This window comes from Erythranthe guttata, chromosome 2 (genome assembly GCF_056151865.1).
Source record: "Erythranthe guttata isolate IM_541 chromosome 2, IM_541, whole genome shotgun sequence".
NCBI lineage: Eukaryota > Viridiplantae > Streptophyta > Magnoliopsida > Lamiales > Phrymaceae > Erythranthe > Erythranthe guttata.
Genome location: NC_142534.1, coordinates 8,467,381 through 8,484,858, shown reverse-complemented (window position 1 = coordinate 8,484,858; position 17,478 = coordinate 8,467,381). Strand labels below are relative to the sequence as shown.

The following is a 17,478-nucleotide window of genomic DNA, read 5'->3' as shown; positions in this document are numbered from 1 at the left end:
TTTGGATTAATTTATATTTATGTTTGAATTGGTGGATTTGGAATCTTATAGTTACAAATCGAAAATTAAGTGTCCAGGAAGCAAAAATGATCAAAGAGTAAGAAAAGAGTTGCAATTAGGAAAATATAATCAAATTGGAAGAGAGAATCCCTCAACATCTTTGGTTGTGTACGTCCACGAAGTCGAGCATAACTTTCTCATCCGGACTCCAAATCAACTGGTTTCGACGGCATTAGAAAGTTGTATCAGCTGGTACAGTTCCTGTCTAACGGCAAAAATCCAAATTCGGACTCGAACATGGTCAAAATTGGATTCCAAAAGCGATCATGAAAATACGTACTACAGTTCGAGGACATGAATGCACATCAAGAAACGTGCACAAAAACTCTCGCTAGAAAGATACGCACATAAGTAAGAGTACAAAAGCATGCACAAAAGTACTCACGCAAAAGTGCATTCGCAAAAAGGATCATGAAAACACAAACTATAATCCTAGGACATTAATACAAATCAACAAACATGCACAAGCGCACTGGCTCAAATGGAAATGCACAAACGTACATGTAAAAAAACATGCGAAAAAGTGCAGTCGCCACAACGTTTTTAAAAACACGAACTACAATACTAGGACTTTAATACGCATCAACAAACAACAGCAAAAACACTAGATAAAAAAGATATCGTGGAGTGTAGAAATAACACACTACGTTTACGTTTACGTTTACGTGGATTTTTTTTTTGGATTAATTTATATTTCTGTTTGAATTGGTGGATTTGTTATCTTATAGGTACAAATCGAAAATTAGGTGTCCCGGAAGCAAAAATGATCATAGAGTAACAAAAGAGTTGCAATTAGGAAAATCAAATCAAATTAGAAGAGAGAATCCCTCAAAATCTTTGGTAGTGTACGTCCACGAAGTCGTGCATAACTATCTCATCCGGACTCCAAATCAACTGGTTCCGGCGGCATTAGAAAGCTATTTCAACTGGCTACAATTTGTGTCTAACGACAAAAATCCAAATTCGGACTCGAACATGGTCAAAATTGGATTCCAAAAGCTATCATAAAAATACGTACTATAGTTCGAGAACATGAATGCGCATCAAGAAACGTGCACAAAAACTCTCGCTAGAATGATACGCACATAAGAAAGAGTACAAAAGCATGCACAAAAATACTCACGCAAAAGTGCATTCGCAAAAAGGATCATGAAAACACAAACTACAATCCTAGGACATTAATACAAATCAACAAACATGCACAAGCACACTCGCTCAAATGGACATGCACAAACGTACATGTAAAAAAACATGCGCAAAAGTGCATTCGCAACAACGTTATTGAAAACACGAACTACAATACTAGGACTTTAATACGCATCAACAAACAACAACAAAACCACTAGATAAAAAAGATACAGTGGAGTGTAGAAATAAAACTCTACGTTTACGGTTGCGTGGAATTTTTTTTTGGATTAATTTATATATCTGTTTGAATTGGTTTATTTGGTATCTTATAGGTACAAATCAAAAATTAGGTGTCCAGGAAGCAAAAATGATCAAAGAGTAAGAAAAGAATTGCAATTAGGAAAATAAAATCAAATTAGAAGAGAGAACCCCTCAACATATTTGGTAGTGTACATCCACGAAGTCGAGCATAACTTTCTCATCCGGACTCCAAATCAACTGGTTTTGGCGGCATTAGAAAGCTATTTCAGCTGCCTACAATTCCTGTCGAACGGCAAAAATCCAAATTCGGACTCGAACATGGTCAAAATTGGATTTCAAAAGCGATCATGAAAATACGTACTACAGTTCGAGGACATGAATGCGTATCAAGAAACGTGCTAAAAAACTCTCGCTAGAAAGATACGCACATAAGTAAGAGTACAAAAGCATGCACAAAAGTACTCACGCTAAAGTGCATTCGCAAAAAGGATCATGAAAACACAAACTATAATCCTAGGACATTAATACCAATCAACAAACATGCACAAGCGCACTCGCTCAAATGGACGTGCACAAACGTACATGTACAAAAATATGCTGAAAAGTGCATTCGCAACAACATTCTTAAAAACACGAACTACTATACTAGAACTTTAATACGCATCAACAAATAACAGCAAAAACCCTAGATAAAAAAGATACCGTGGAGTGTAGAAATAAAACACTACGTTTACGGTTACGTGGATTTTTTTTTTTGGATTAATTTATATTTCTGTTTGAATTGGTTGATTTGGTATCTTATAGGTACAAATCGAAAATTAGGTGTCCAGGAAGCAAAAATGATCAAAGAGTAAGAAAAGAGTTGCAATTAGGAAATAAAATCAAATTAGAAGAGAGAATCCCTCAACATCTTTGGTAGTGTACGTCCACGAAGTCGAGCATAACTTTCTCATTCTGACTCCAAATCAACTGGTTTTGGCGGCATTAGAAAGTTGTTTCAGCTGGTACAGTTCCTGTCTAACTGCAAAAATCCAAATTCGGACTCGAACATGGTCAAAATTGGATTCCAAAAGCGATCATGAAAATACGTACTACAGTTCGAGGACATGAATGCGCATCAAGAAACGTGCACAAAAACTCTCGGTAGAAAGATACGCACATAAGTAAGAGTACAAAAGCATGCACAAAAGTACTCACGCAAAAGTGCATTCGCAAAAAGGATCATGAAAACACAAACTACAATCCTAGGAAATTAATACAAATCAACAGACATGCACAAGCACACTTGCTCAAATGGACATGCACAAACGTACATGTAAAAAAACATGCGCAAAAGTGTATTCGCAACAACGTTCTTAAAAACACGAAGTACAATACTAGGACTTTAGTACGCATCAACAAACAATAGCAAAAACACTATATAAAAAAGATACCGTTGAGTGTAGAAATAAAACACTACGTTTACGTTTACGTTGATTTTTTTTTTGGATTAATTTATATTTCTGTTTGAATTGGTGGATTTGGTATCGTATAGGTACTAATCGAAAATTAGGTGTCCAGGAAGCAAAAATGATCACAGAGTAAGAAAAAAGTTGCAATTAGGAAAAAAAATCAAATTAGAAGAGAGAATCCCTCAACATCTTTGGTAGTGTACGTCCACGAAGTCGAGCATAACTTTCTCATCCGGAGTCCAAATCAACTGGTTCTGGCGGCATTAGAAAGTTGTTTCAGCTGGCTACAATTCCTGTCTAACGGCAAAAATCTAAATTCGGACTCGAACATGGTCGAAATTGGATTCCAAAAGCGATCATGAAAATACGTATTACAGTTCGAGGACATGAATGCGCATCAAGAAACGTGCACAAAAACTCTCGCTAGAAAGATACGCACATAAGAAAGAGTACAAAAGCATGCACAAAAGTACTCACGCAATAGTGCATTTGCAAAAAGGATCATGAAAACACAAACTACAATCCTAGGACATTAATACAAATCAACAAACATGAACAAGCACACTCGCTCAAATGGACATGCACAAACGTACATGTAAAAAAACATGCGGAAAAGTGCATTCGCAACAACGTTCTTAAAAACACGAACTACAATACTAGAACTTTAATACGCATCAACAAACAGCAGCAAAAACACTAGATTAAAAAGATACCGTGGAGTGTAGAAATAAAACACTAAGTTTACGTTTACGTGGATTTTTTTTTTTGGGTTAATTTATATTTCTGTTTGAATTGGTGGATTTGGTATCTTATAGTTACAAATCGAAAATTAAGTGTCCAGGAAGCAAAAATGATCAAAGAGTAAGAAAAGAGTTGCAATTAGGAAAATATAATCAAATTGGAAGAGAGAACCCCTCAACATCTTTGGTAGTGTACGTCCACGAAGTCGAGCATAACTTTCTCATCCGGACTCCAAATCAACTGGTTTCGACGGCATTAGAAAGTTGTTTCAGCTGGTACAGTTCCTGTCTAACGGCAAAAATCCAAATTCGGACTCGAACATGGTCAAAATTGGATTCCAAAAGCGATCATGAAAATACGTACTACAGTTCGAGGACATGAATGCACATCAAGAAACGTGCACAAAAACTCTCGCTAGAAAGATAAGCACATAAGTAAGAGTACAAAAGCATGCACAAAAGTACTCACGCAAAAGTGCATTCGCAAAAAGGATCATGAAAACACAAACTATAATCCTAGGACATTAATACAAATCAACAAACATGCACAAGCGCACTCGCTCAAATGGAAATGCACAAACGTACATGTAAAAAAAACATGCGAAAAAGTGCAGTCGCCACAACGTTCTTAAAAACACGAACTATAGTACTAGGACTTTAATACGCATCAACAAACAACAGCAAAAACACTAGATAAAAAAGATACCGTGGAGTGTAGAAATAACACACTACGTTTACGTTTACGTGGATTTTTTTTTGGATTAATTTATATTTCTGTTGGAATTGGTGGATTTGTTATCTTATAGGTACAAATCGAAAATTAGGTGTCCCGGAGGCAAAAATGATCATAGAGTAAGAAAAGAGTTGCAATTACGAAAATCAAATCAAATTAGAAGAGAGAATCCCTCAACATCTTTGGTAGTGTACGTCCACGAAGTCGAGCATAACTATCTCATCCGGACTCCGAATCAACTGGTTCCGGCGGCATTAGAAAGCTATTTCAACTGGCTACAATTTGTGTCTAACGACAAAAATCCAAATTCGGACTCGAACATGGTCAAAATTGGATTCCAAAAGCTATCATAAAAATACGTACTATAGTTCGAGAACATGAATGCGCATCAAGAAACATGCACAAAAACTCTCGCTAGAATGATACGCACATAAGAAAGAGTACAAAATCATGCACAAAAATACTCACGCAAAAGTGCATTCGCAAAAAGGATCATGAAAACACAAACTACAATCCTAGGACATTAATACAAATCAACAAACATGCACAAACACACTCGCTCAAATGGACATGCACAAACGTACATGTAAAAAAACATGCGCAAAAGTGCATTCGCAACAACGTTATTGAAAACACGAACTACAATACTAGGACTTTAATACGCATCAACAAATAACAACAAAACCACTAGATAAAAAAGATACAGTGGAGTGTAGAAATAAAACTCTACGTTTACGGTTGCGTGGAATTTTTTTTTGGATTAATTTATATTTCTGTTTGAATTGGTTGATTTGGTATCTTATAGGTACAAATCGAAAATTAGGTGTCCTGGAAGCAAAAATGGTCAAAGAGTAAGAAAAGAGTTGCAATTAGGAAATAAAATCAAATTAGAAGAGAGAATCCCTCAACATCTTTGGTAGTGTACGTCTACGAAGTCGAGCATAACGTTTTCATCCGGACTCCAAATCAACTGGTTTCGGCGGCATTTGAAAGCTATTTCAGCTAGCTACAATTTCTGTCTAACGGCAAAAATCCAAATTCGGACTCGAACATGGTCAAAATTGGATTCCAAAAGCGATCATGAAAATACGTACTACAGTTCGAGGACATGAGTGCGCATCAAGAAAAGTGCAAAAAAACTCTCGCTAGAAAGATACGCACATAAGTAAGAGTACAAAAGCATGCACAAAAGTACTCACGCAAAAGTGCATTCGCAAAAAGGATCATGAAAACACAAACTATAATCCTAGGACATTAATACAAATCATAGTGGGAATTATACTTCTCAGAAATTCTTCCACGATCGTATGAGCAGGAAAGCGGCGTTACAAATGTACAAAGGGGTTTCGTAGTTTTTTTTTAATTTGTGTAAGTTTCATATTATCGTACCTGGATTAATTTGATAAATAAATTATAGACGTATGAACATGCTTATTTTGCTTGAACGTTATGTTGTTGTTTATCCGAGCAAGAAAGCGGCTTTGTAAATTTACAAATTAATTTCCTGTTTACATAGTTGTTTATAGAAAGTGGTTTTCATGTTTATATAGCTGTTTATGTAGGGTGATTTTCATGTGTCTTCGATTTTCTCCTTTCTGGAATAATATGGGAATCGCGAGAAGCACATGCAGAATAAATGAAGAACAATCATGTACATTAGTTGCAAGCACTAATTACTTACTTTTCGCTCCTGATTTTTGAACCAACTTGTCGTGCTAACCAGTACGAATAGTTGTGACGTCATAAACAAAAAAAAAAAAAGAAGGTGGTTTTAATCTCTAATCCATTTCTTCCCTTAGAACAATCTCCATTGTTGGGGGGCTTGGTGTAAATGATGGGCAAACGATAATTTTTGAGTGAAGTTGGAGCATGATTTGGGGACATGATTTTTTGGAGGATTTTTCGGTGCTATTAATTAATTAGGGGGATTTGCATTTATCAGCAATTTTTTTTTTAATTTACTGAAATAGTTAGTTGGGGCATATAAGATATTTTGGGTTGATTGAATTTATTGCAAATAAAAAATAAATTTATCAAAAAGGCAAAATCCAATAAGGGAATTTTATAAAATAGCCCCTAAAAAATATAAAATGTATTATACTTACGTGACATTATTTTAGTAGACCAGTCGCCGTAGTAGTGAACAATGGATGGATGTAAAAGTTTAGGGGCTATTAGTGAGAACTCCCTCTAACATTATTTTAATAAGGATAGGTCCAGCTCATTTTTCTTTGTTAATGAGAAACCCATTCTTTTTTTATTCTCAAATTTACCCTCCCAATATTCATTACCCATTATCCACTAGTTTGATGTATTTTTTTATTTTTTATATATTAATTTTAATTTTCGTGTTTTTATTTATTTCTTCTTTAAAAAATAATAATTTTAATTTATTTTTTTTAATATTTTTCTTTAAATATTCATTTTCTATGTTATTTTAGTTTTCAGTTAAAACAACTATATGCCAATAGAACGACTATTATTAAAATGACTATTATTAAAACAATTGGTATTAAAACAACTAGTAATTGTACCCGTGCGATGCACGGGACAACAAATTGCATGTTTTGATGTTGTAAGTATATACACAAACATTTGATGTATTCGTATGATGATTTTTTTTATTACAATCATTCATTATTAATTCATCAGTGGAACATAGTAAACTAAGTATACTTACTACACAAAACAAAAATTAAAAAATAAGCAAATTTTATCGACAACATATCATCGGAAACGCTATCTCTGCATCTTGCATCATAACTAAGCCCTTCTCCTAACCTTCCATATATTTGTGTCAAGATCAACTTCATGCTTCCCCGACATATCGATTGCATCGACGCTTAGAACTGAAAAGATTCACACATAGTAAAATAAGACGTGGAAAATGTGACTACACCAAGAAGATAAGAGTTTCACGGAAGCACATAAAACAAATGATTTGACTGAAAGAGTGGTATAGGAGAAGATAATGAAAAACAGAGGTTAAAAAGACTAACCATCACAAGGCAAAGAGGGGAATGTCATATTTATATGGATTGGAAGCGTTTCTCCGCGTTTTAAATCAACTGACATCTGCCAAGTTTTTATATCCCATATTAAGAACCATAATGACAAGCTACGGTAAGAATAAAGAAAAACTATGTAAACGAACAAAACGAACCTGATATGTCGAAATATAATATGTCAGCTCGTGCAGGAACAAAAATGCAGATTGACTACCATCACAATGTATTGCATTGAGTGTTCATACAACTACATACATGATATACATAGTAATACACTTAGATACTTAATAACCACAATCAAGAGACATTATAGTTCTTACCAAACTTATGATTAATATCAGAGCACAAATAATTTGAAATACTAAAGCACATACATTATGTTCACCTCAGATAAAGCCAAGATAGCAAGTTTTATATCTAATTGCAAGGAAACTGAAGATTAACAACAACAAAGTTAAAAACTATTATACCTTGCTTGATAATAGCAGTGGATTTCCATGATAGGGTCGTCAACAACTGATTTCCTATTTGCCACTGTAAATAGAAAGCAATACATTATTCTTATGTTTTTTATATTAATTATTGAAGAAACTCCTGCCAGTTTACGAAACTTCCGGAAATTGCATCATAGCAACAACGGGGTCAAACTGTAATTATTGAAAAAACTCTTCCCTGCTGTTAGAACTTTCGTAAATTGCAGCAACACCCACAATCTTTATCTATCTTCACATCCGACCGCCTACAGCTTAAAATTCTTAATTTTACGAAGCTTCTTACCCTGTTTCATTTATTATTTGTGAATCCACCAATTGAAGCATTATGAGAAGGAAAGCCTGTGTTGAATTGGGTATTAAGTTTTTCGATATCGACCTGCCGGAGGACGTCTCCGAACCTGACTTGATTACCAAAGTCCACGAATTGATAAAAAAGATGAAAGGGTGCTATACAAACACATGAGAAAAATACAGATGCAAATAAAATGTACAGAGGGAGTGAAAAAAAGGGGAAAGGGAGAATCCTTACCGTATCTTCTGGTTTCACTTTGCAAAATAGCGAAATATGAATGGGTTGACAAGTTGAGAGGTCGAATATAAATATGAAGAGAAAACATAAACGTGCTGAAGTGGGAGAGAGAAGTTGAAAGTGTTGGAAGTCTTTGGGAATCCGGAAAATCGGAACAAAAAAAATGAGATGGAAAATAAATAAAAAATTACAAAAAATATGCTGGAGATAAAATAATATTAAAAATGTGATAAAAATCGAAAACAAATAAAAAATTAAAAAAATATGCTGCAGATAAAATAATACAAAAAATATGCTGGAGATAAAATAAAAAAAATACAAAAAAACAAAATAAGAGATTTTAATATTTAGAAGATTTAATTAGTTGTGCATAAGAGATTTTAGGGCTGAAAATTAGGAGCGGAAGTTACAAAAAAAACGAAAAAGAGATTTTAATAATTAGAAGATTTAATTAGTTGTGCATTAGAGATTTTAGGGCTGAAAATTAGGAGCGATGGAAATTAAAAAACAAAATTACAAATAATATGCAGGATAATTCGGAGCGAAAGTTAAAAAAAACGACAAAGAGATTTTAATAATTATAAGATTTAGTTAATTACAAATATGCCATTAGGGTTTTTCTAGGGTTGCCTATCGTTTCTTTCTTTTATATATAAGTCCACGAATTGATAAAAAAGATGAAAGGGTGCTATACAAACACATGAGAAAAATACAGATGCAAATAAAATGTACAGAGGGAGTGAAAAAAAGGTGAAAGGGAGAATCCTTACCGTATCTTCTGGTTTCACTTTGCAAAATAGCTAAATATGAATGGGTTGAGAAGTTGAGAGGTCGAATATAAATATGAAGAGAAAACATAAACGTGCTGAAGTGGGAGAGAGAAGTTGAAAGTGTTGGAAGTCTTTTGGGAATCCGGAAAATCGGAACAACAAAGTTGAGATGCAAAATAAATAAAAAATTACAAAAAATATGCTGGAGATAAAATAATATTAAAAATGTGATAAAAATCGAAAACAAATAAAAAATTAAAAAAAAAATATGCTGCAGATAAAATAATACAAAAAATATGCTGGAGATAAAATAAAAAAATTACAAAAAAAACAAAATAAGAGATTTTAATATTTAGAAGATTTAATTAGTTGTGCATTAGAGATTTTAGGGCTGAAAATTAGGAGCGGAAGTTATAAAAAAACGAAAAAGAGATTTCAATAATTAGAAGATTTAATTAGTTGTGCATTAGAGATTTTAGGGCTGAAAATTAGGAGCGATGGAAATTAAAAAACAAAATTACAAATAATATGCAGGATAATTAGGAGCGAAAGTTAAAAAAAAACGACAAAGAGATTTTAATAATTAGAAGATTTAATTAATTACAAATATGCCATTAGAGTTTTTCTAGGGTTGCCTAACGTTTCTTTCTTATATATATAAGATGATACATCAGTTTCACAATTTATTAAATTAATTATATATTATATTATTTCCATTGTAAGATTAACTAATTATTTAATCAAAACATCTCCAAAACAACTATTTGTTAAATCAACTATTTATTCAAACCAACTAAAAAGTAAAGAAAACAATAATATTGTTGTGCAAAAACAAATATATTGCTATACCAAAACAACTATATTAAATCAACTACAAATTATTGAAATCCACAAAAGCAAAAGCAAAAAAACACACCAAAAACGACTATTATTGAAAACAACTACAACCGTAATGAAAACAACTATATCTTTTTGAGTAACACGAACACAATTTCAACAAACGAGCCTCCCAAACAATACCTCCTCCTCGAGGTCAATCTATTCCATTACAGCGGTGGTGGAGGCGGTCTTCCGACAAGGATTGCAGGAATGCTTCCAAAAATCGAAAGAACAAAAAAAAAAAAAAAGAAAAAAATACCAGCAGATCTGCTCATCCTAGATTCGGCGGCGTCGCCTTGTCGTTGTCGAGATCTGGAGTCCGCTTCGTCCTCTCCTTGCCCCACATCCGTCGGATTCCCAATTCGAGAAAGAAGAGAAAGGGGTCTTCCTCATCGTTGTTGAGATGTAGCGCCGCCTTCGTCACCTTCACCGCCGCCGCCATCGCAGCCGATACTACTGAGTTTCGGTTCCAGAAAAGAAGAGAAGAGGTGATGGGGATTTGAGAACGATGGTTTGTGGGGATTTGAGAACGACGGTTTGTCGCAGACAATATGGATAGGGTTTGTAAATATAATATTTGGAAAATTAAAGATAATATAGGTATAACACTTAATAATTGTATTAATATTAATTTAATTAAATAATTAAGGGGTTTGAAAATGAGGTTACATCCACCTTAATATAAGTAAATGAATTGGGTTTTTTTACTAATTATCCCAAAAGTTTAAGAGATTTATTTAAAATTGAAAAGACACGAACAGTTGGGAAAAAAGAAAAAGAAAAATGAGGAACGGCACAAACAATGATATGAAACCAACCACTTCCCCAACGACCCGACCCGACCCGACCGGATATCCGTATGTAGATTATATAGATAGTTTCCCTAAGTTTCATAATTCATTGAACAATAAAAAAGGTTGAAAGATATTTTAAGAATGGCGAACTGTATGCGGATGCCGATGGTGTCAACAACATCTTGTATAACAAGTGAGAAACGGCGGCGTAGTTTATGTGTAATAAACAGGACAAAGATTCCGATGCCTCCTCTGAACCCTAAAGACCCATTTTTATCAAGGCTTGCTTCAGTAGCTGCGACATCCCCAGATACTCTCCTCAACAGGCCCACAAATTCAGATACTCCTCCCTTTCTAGACATATTTCACTCCCCCAACCTAATGGCTACCCCTGCCCAGGTTTAATTCTATTTTATCTTTACTTTTATTTGCAATACATAGATTATCTCAAGTTTGTTTTTTTATTTTATTCTTCCTTCCTTAATTATATGTATATCCATGGGTTTTAGGGTTGTTGAGGCAAGAAATGACAATAGGATGAAACGCATAACATATACTAATTTACCATAATAATAATAATAAATTGAACTGGTATTGTGCTTTTGCTGCTGGCGATGTGGTCTTATTTAGCCTATAATGGAAGAGTGAAATTGTCGGTTCGAAGGTTTTTTGTTTTCAATCCAAGGGTGTGCAAGTACAAACCCCAAACACCCTAAAACTATGGCTATGCTTAAAATGACTTCATGCCTCCAAGGATAGTTTTATTTTGTTTCCAGGTAAAATACGTAATTACTTGATATCAATCTTTTTCACGTTGGTTGGTTGAAACAGGTTGAGAGATCAGTTTCATACAATGAACATAGACCTAGAAGACCTCCACCAGACTTGCCCTCATTGTTGTTGCATGGAAGAATAGTTTACATTGGCATGCCGGTTAGTCGTTTTACTTTCCCACCTCAACTTTTTCATTATGTATTTATGAGAGTAAAACGATTTGCTAATTTCCGGTCTGATAAGTTTATTGGAGCAACTTAATCTTTGACAGAGCTGTACTTATGTGCCTCTGATCAGATTCATCCTAGCCTATAAAAGAAACTTAAATTTTTGATATTTGCCTCTGATTCAGATTCATCGTAGCCTCTAACGAGATTTGCTTCTTCTTGAAGGCTCATAATAGGGACTATTTATCTTGCTTTACTGCCTCTCATTTGTTGGCCAGTTGCACTTGGTCGTTGTTTGTTTGTAGAGTAAATAATCTCTAAGCATAAGCTCTAATGAAGGATAGAGGCAATGATAGCTACGTAATCAAATTTCTATTTCCGAGCAAGGTCATTTTTAAGCTTTTAATAATCGATCACATTTTTCAACCTACCGTTTTCATGCTGGTGATATAATGGCTTGCTTAACAGGCATATGAAACCCAGAGAAAAGCTTCCCCCTCATAGGTTTGTGGCTGTTAATTTGACATTAAAAGATGTGGTTACGAAGGATATGGCTACATATGTATTGACCAAGCAATTAGAAATACATATTTACATCTTATTTTTTCGAAAACATCTTATTTTTTCTCAAACATATACAGGATCTTTTTAAGAAGATTATAATATTAACCCAAACCTCTCTAGCTTTAACTAGGTTATGTGGAGCATATCAAAACAATCTTAATTCTTAATGACATCTTATAAGAGCTAACAAATTGCCATTATGAGCTCTATGATAGTTTTCCTTCGAAAGATGAACTTGTTCCTTTAATATGATGCATGCTTTCTGTTATAGTGTCTTAAATGATTTTTCTAGTCTCGGTAAAAGATACATTGAAGTATTGTGGTAGAAGTAAATTAACATGATAATCAAGAATAGTACACTTAGTTGTCGTAAAAGTTGAGTGAAGCGGCAAAAACTTAATCTCATTGAGAGATTGGGTGATAGATTTTATTAAACTTCTTTTGAGAAAAATAAACATTCTCTTAAAATAATGTGTGCTTTGACTTTTGATTTTTTTATTATTTTTTGGGTGTTGGATTTGTGTGATAAAATGTTTTACTAAGTATACAAACTTTTTTATTTTTCTTGTTTCAGTTGGTGCCAGCTGTTACCGAGCTTGTTGTAGCTGAGTTGATGTATCTTCAGTGGATGGATCCCAAAGAGCCAATTTATCTATACATAAACTCCACTGGAACTACCCGTGATGATGGTGAAACTGTGAGCCTTTAGAACTTCTGAGTTACTTCATAATTCTTTCAAGAATATATAATCTTCTTCAATGTAATAAGATCTATTCTACTATGCTTTGTGCTCTCTGCTCGGTGACATCATTGTTGCGCTTTAAAATTTATGTCATTTTTTGCTTATCTTTTTTTCCTTTTTCATTTAGTGGTCAATCTGAATCTTCTATATCCTGACCTCTAATCCCTTGTTTTTTGTATTCTTATCGTATGTCAATGGTTACAAATTCACTGCTTGATTATATACTTCCTTTCCTGAGTTTATTACTCTTTTATACAGTACAGTGTATCTAATGCTTGGAAAACATTTTATAATGTAAGGTTGGGATGGAGACTGAAGGCTTTGCAATTTATGATGCGATGATGCAATTGAAGAATGAGGTGAGTTTTTAAGTGTTATGGGTACTTGTAAATTTACACATTTGAGCATTTTTTGGAAGAATGTGTCCACTGTGTGATATATCAGATAGAAAAACAGGATGTGGTGGCACTTTAGTGAATTAATGATTGGAATTTGAAATTAATGCTCTATATTGACCCCGAACGTTTATATATGAATATATCAAAGACAAACTTAGTTCAGAATGTTTGATTGATAATGGATAATGTTCCTTTAGATTTTTTAATGCTTCTATTGATATCTATATATGTTATTATGCTTGTATTAATAGTATCTACTTATGTTATTACGGCTCTAAGGTGCACAAGCATGAAATCAAAAAGAAAAACAGATTGAAGCTTGGACAATGCGATTCCTGTTTCATTTTATGTGACTTGTTAGCAAGAAATGGTGATTTCAATTTTTATTAAGCTGTTTTTTGTTTCAATTTCTTGAGACAAATCCATTTTCAAAAGTTATAATTTGGTTTATTCCCATACCCAGGACACAAAACATGAGGTATTCTAATTCATTTTGTCCCACTTTTGGTGCACCATTGCATTCTCTCCGTTTAGGTTTCTTATCTTTTCACTGCTCTCTTTTCAAAATGTGACACCCAACCTACATCTCTATATCTATTTTAGGTATAAATATATTTTTTTATTACGAGACAAATATAATAATTATGAGTATTCACATAATCAATACTGTATATTATGTTATCAACTGATAAATAACTTCATGGAAGTAAAAACTCTTGTAGATCCTTATACGTGTTCTGTACCAATTCGGACACTAAATTTGAACTGTAATAAGTTGGCAGTTCAACTTCTTAATTTGGGTAGGTGGTGGTGCAAGGTTTGTCTTCTGATTCATAATTTGAAGAAAGTCTTGCTACGACTCTTCGATTGCTTAATTTCCTTTCGGCTTGTTCATATTTTACTTAACCCATTAGTTACAGTGATCGGAGTGGCTCATATAAGTTTCTTCTGCACCCACACTTAATGGTTGATGATATATATAATATACAGATACATACAGTTGCTGTTGGAGCTGCTATAGGGCAGGCATGCCTCTTGCTTTCTGCAGGAACCAAAGGTCAAAGGTTCATGATGCCACATGCTAAAGGTAAACTCTAGTTTTTGCATTAATTTCTAATTTGTTGATCTAATTAAATATCTGAATGTGTTAAATAAACTCTCTTTCAGCAATGATTCAACAGCCTCGTGTTCCATCATCCGGTTTAATGCCAGCCAGTGATGTTCTTATTCGTGCAAAAGAGGTAAGTTTTCAGCTCCCTTTTCGTTTTCAGCCATTTTATATCCTTTTTTTTTGTCTTTATTTTGGGATTTCTGATTATTGTGACAATATAGAGATTTGTTCATTTGTGATGCCACACCAAGTCTGTTTCATAATGTTGCCAATTACTGCCCTTTGTAGGTAATAATAAATAGGGATATTCTTGTCAAACTTTTGGCAAAGCACACTGGAAATGTGAGTTGTGGATACAATTAATTTTTTTTTAAATTTTGAATTTAAACTTTAAATTGTATGAAACAATGAAGTCAATGTGTTTTCATGTTTGATCAGTCAGAGGAGAGTGTTGCCAGTTTGATGAAAAGGCCATTTTATATGGACTCAACTAGAGCTAAAGAATTTGGTGTGATTGATAAGGTATGTTTTGGGGATGATGCATATCAGAGATTTTGCATCGATAGCCATACATCATATATATATATATATTCTAACTAATGATGTTGCATGTTTGGGGGTGGATTCAGATACTCTGGCGTGGGCAGGAAAAGATTATGGCAGACGCTGCCCCTCCAGAGGAGTGGGACAAGAATGCTGGGATTAGAGTTCTCGATGCAGTCTAGGTAGGTATAAATTCCCAATTAAAAGATTCCGTTTTGGCCTTTGACGTAAATTCATGTAACTGGCTATTATGCTTTCATTCAGTGCACAACTTCTGCCAATCTGCAAGACTTGGCAAATCCTCAGTTGAAGCATTGAGATTTATTTTTTTCTGAGGGCACACAAATATATTATTAAAGCTATGCTATTGCTATTAAATGGATGATCACATAGGGGCCCGGTCCCCTTACCAATCCGACACAGCTTTTTACATTGGGATAAACTAGGGTTGTCGATGCAGCCGGAGAGTTCTCTAATGAAAAAGCCTCAAACAATATGTCTCTAGACTGCTTTGTAATTGATTCACTTTATTCTAATAAACTATTTTGTATTTTATATTGCACATTTTTTAGTTACATGTTTAATGTATGTGGAATGATATATGAAGGCATGAGATTACTAAAGGAGACGGTTTTATATTTCTGTACGTCTACATTTATGTGTACATAGACTTCTCTATGTGCATGTTATGGATTTTCCACACGCACAGGTGCATAAATTGTAGCAAGTAGTAAAAGAGATTCGTGAGACTCGGATGTCGAATCCCCAAGTACCAATTTGTGTTTGCTACTTGTAAGTGCTTAAATTGTCACAACTTATTTTAATTGAAGCAAAGATATGGTTTTGGTTAATTATATCTACCAACTAAGTACGACTAGCAAAAAAAACTAGGAAATATGGAAAAATATTGATAAACTTAAATTGGAAAGCCCTCGTATTTCATCTTCCTTACTGTTCGTTTTTCTTGGAAACAAACCCTCGATTAAGCCATGAAGTATTTGCTAGCATGGAACATAAATTGCTTCTAACTGGCTGTCCGAATGAATTACAATTACAAAATTCATAATTTATTAAGGATATATCTACGAGAATTAACTAATACATGCAACATTGAAAATCAAGTTCTGATAAAGGCTACCAAAGGATTCTAGATATATGTCTTTCACATATTTTTGCCAAAACCATATAATTTCATGAAATTGACTCCAAGGCTCTTATACCCACAATCCTAATAATCAAAGTAGTTCGTCAACTATTTCAATACAATATATCACAAATTTAATGAATCATGAATAAATTAAGATAAAGCAAACGATGTTAATAATTCATCAAACTTTTGTAAATATACAAATTCAATCCGACAATTCCACCGTAGCATTCCAATGAAATCTTAGATTTCCATCGTGATGGTTTTGTACGTGTATTTTTGTTTATATTTTTTTTTGTATGTTTCTCTATGCGTACTTGTATCCTAGTATTGTAGAACGTATTTTCATGAGGTTTTTTGTTCATGTACTTTTGTGCGAATACTTTTCTTCTTGATTTTGTAAGTGTATTTTTGTGCATGTTGTCCTATGCGAGTGTTTTTGTGTATGTTTCTCTATGCGTATTCATGTGTTAATATCGTAGTGCGTGTTTTCACGAGCATTTTTGTGCCAGTGCATTTGTGGATGGTTTTGTACGCATATTTTGTGTATGATTTTGACAATAATATTAACTAAATTACTGTTAAACACAGTAAGATTGACTATATTACAATTTAACAAGTAATATTGCTATATTAATCTCTAGCACAGTAATATTAACACAACAAAATTCATTATTATTGTGTAATAGAGTAATATTAATATGTTGACCGTTCAACAAATGTAAACATAATAAAAAGCCAAAAGAATTAATATTACTGTGAGTGACAGTAATATTACTATAACAACAGTAATGTTACCGTCAACCACAGTAATATTACAATAATAGACAGTAATATTATTACGTTACTCCTTGAATAACTCAAACAAAAAAAACCCAAAATAATGATAATATTGATGTGGTTGACAGTAATATTACTATAACAACAGTAATATTACCGTCAACCATAGTAATATTATTGTGTTTATAGTAATATTACAATAATAAACAGTAATATAATTACGTTACTCCGTGAATAACTCAAACAAAACAAAAAACCCCAAAAAAATAATAATATTGATGTGGTTGACAATAATATTACTATAACAACAGTAATATTACCGTCAACGACAGTAATATTATTGTGTTTACAGTAATATTACAATAATAAAGAGTAATATTATTACGTTACTCCGTGAATAACTCA

The 17,478-nt window shown here is 33.4% G+C and overlaps 1 protein-coding gene across 3 annotated transcripts; it reads left to right on the top strand.

Annotated features, from left to right (window-relative positions):
• Positions 1–10,943: 10,943 nt before the first annotated feature.
• On the top strand, positions 10,944–15,551 carry LOC105958252 (ATP-dependent caseinolytic (Clp) protease/crotonase family protein). Of its 3 annotated transcripts, none has more exons than XM_088826870.1 (10): positions 10,944–11,246; positions 11,679–11,780; positions 12,927–13,049; positions 13,394–13,453; positions 14,483–14,579; positions 14,660–14,733; positions 14,892–14,945; positions 15,042–15,125; positions 15,233–15,328; positions 15,411–15,551. In XM_088826870.1, the coding sequence occupies exons 1-9, from the start codon at positions 10,989–10,991 to the stop codon at positions 15,326–15,328; spliced, it is 948 nt and encodes a 315-aa protein (XP_088682996.1). In that variant the 5' UTR covers positions 10,944–10,988; the 3' UTR covers positions 15,411–15,551. The 3 variants fall into 3 exon arrangements, with proteins under 3 accessions (XP_088682996.1, XP_088683001.1, XP_012837712.1); XM_088826875.1 differs by having other exon boundaries at positions 15,233–15,332; XM_012982258.2 differs by lacking the exon at positions 15,411–15,551 and having other exon boundaries at positions 15,233–15,385.
• The last annotated feature ends 1,927 nt before the right edge of the window (positions 15,552–17,478 follow it).

Bases quoted from the DNA above. Each gene is read 5' to 3' on its own strand.
- LOC105958252 (XM_088826870.1), top strand. From the start codon at position 10,989: ATGGCGAACTGTATGCGGATGCCGATGGTGTCAACAACATCTTGTATA. The intron at 11,247-11,678 runs GTTTAATTCTAT...TGGTTGAAACAG, and splicing joins TAATGGCTACCCCTGCCCAG to GTTGAGAGATCAGTTTCATA. The intron at 15,126-15,232 runs GTATGTTTTGGG...GGGTGGATTCAG, and splicing joins AATTTGGTGTGATTGATAAG to ATACTCTGGCGTGGGCAGGA.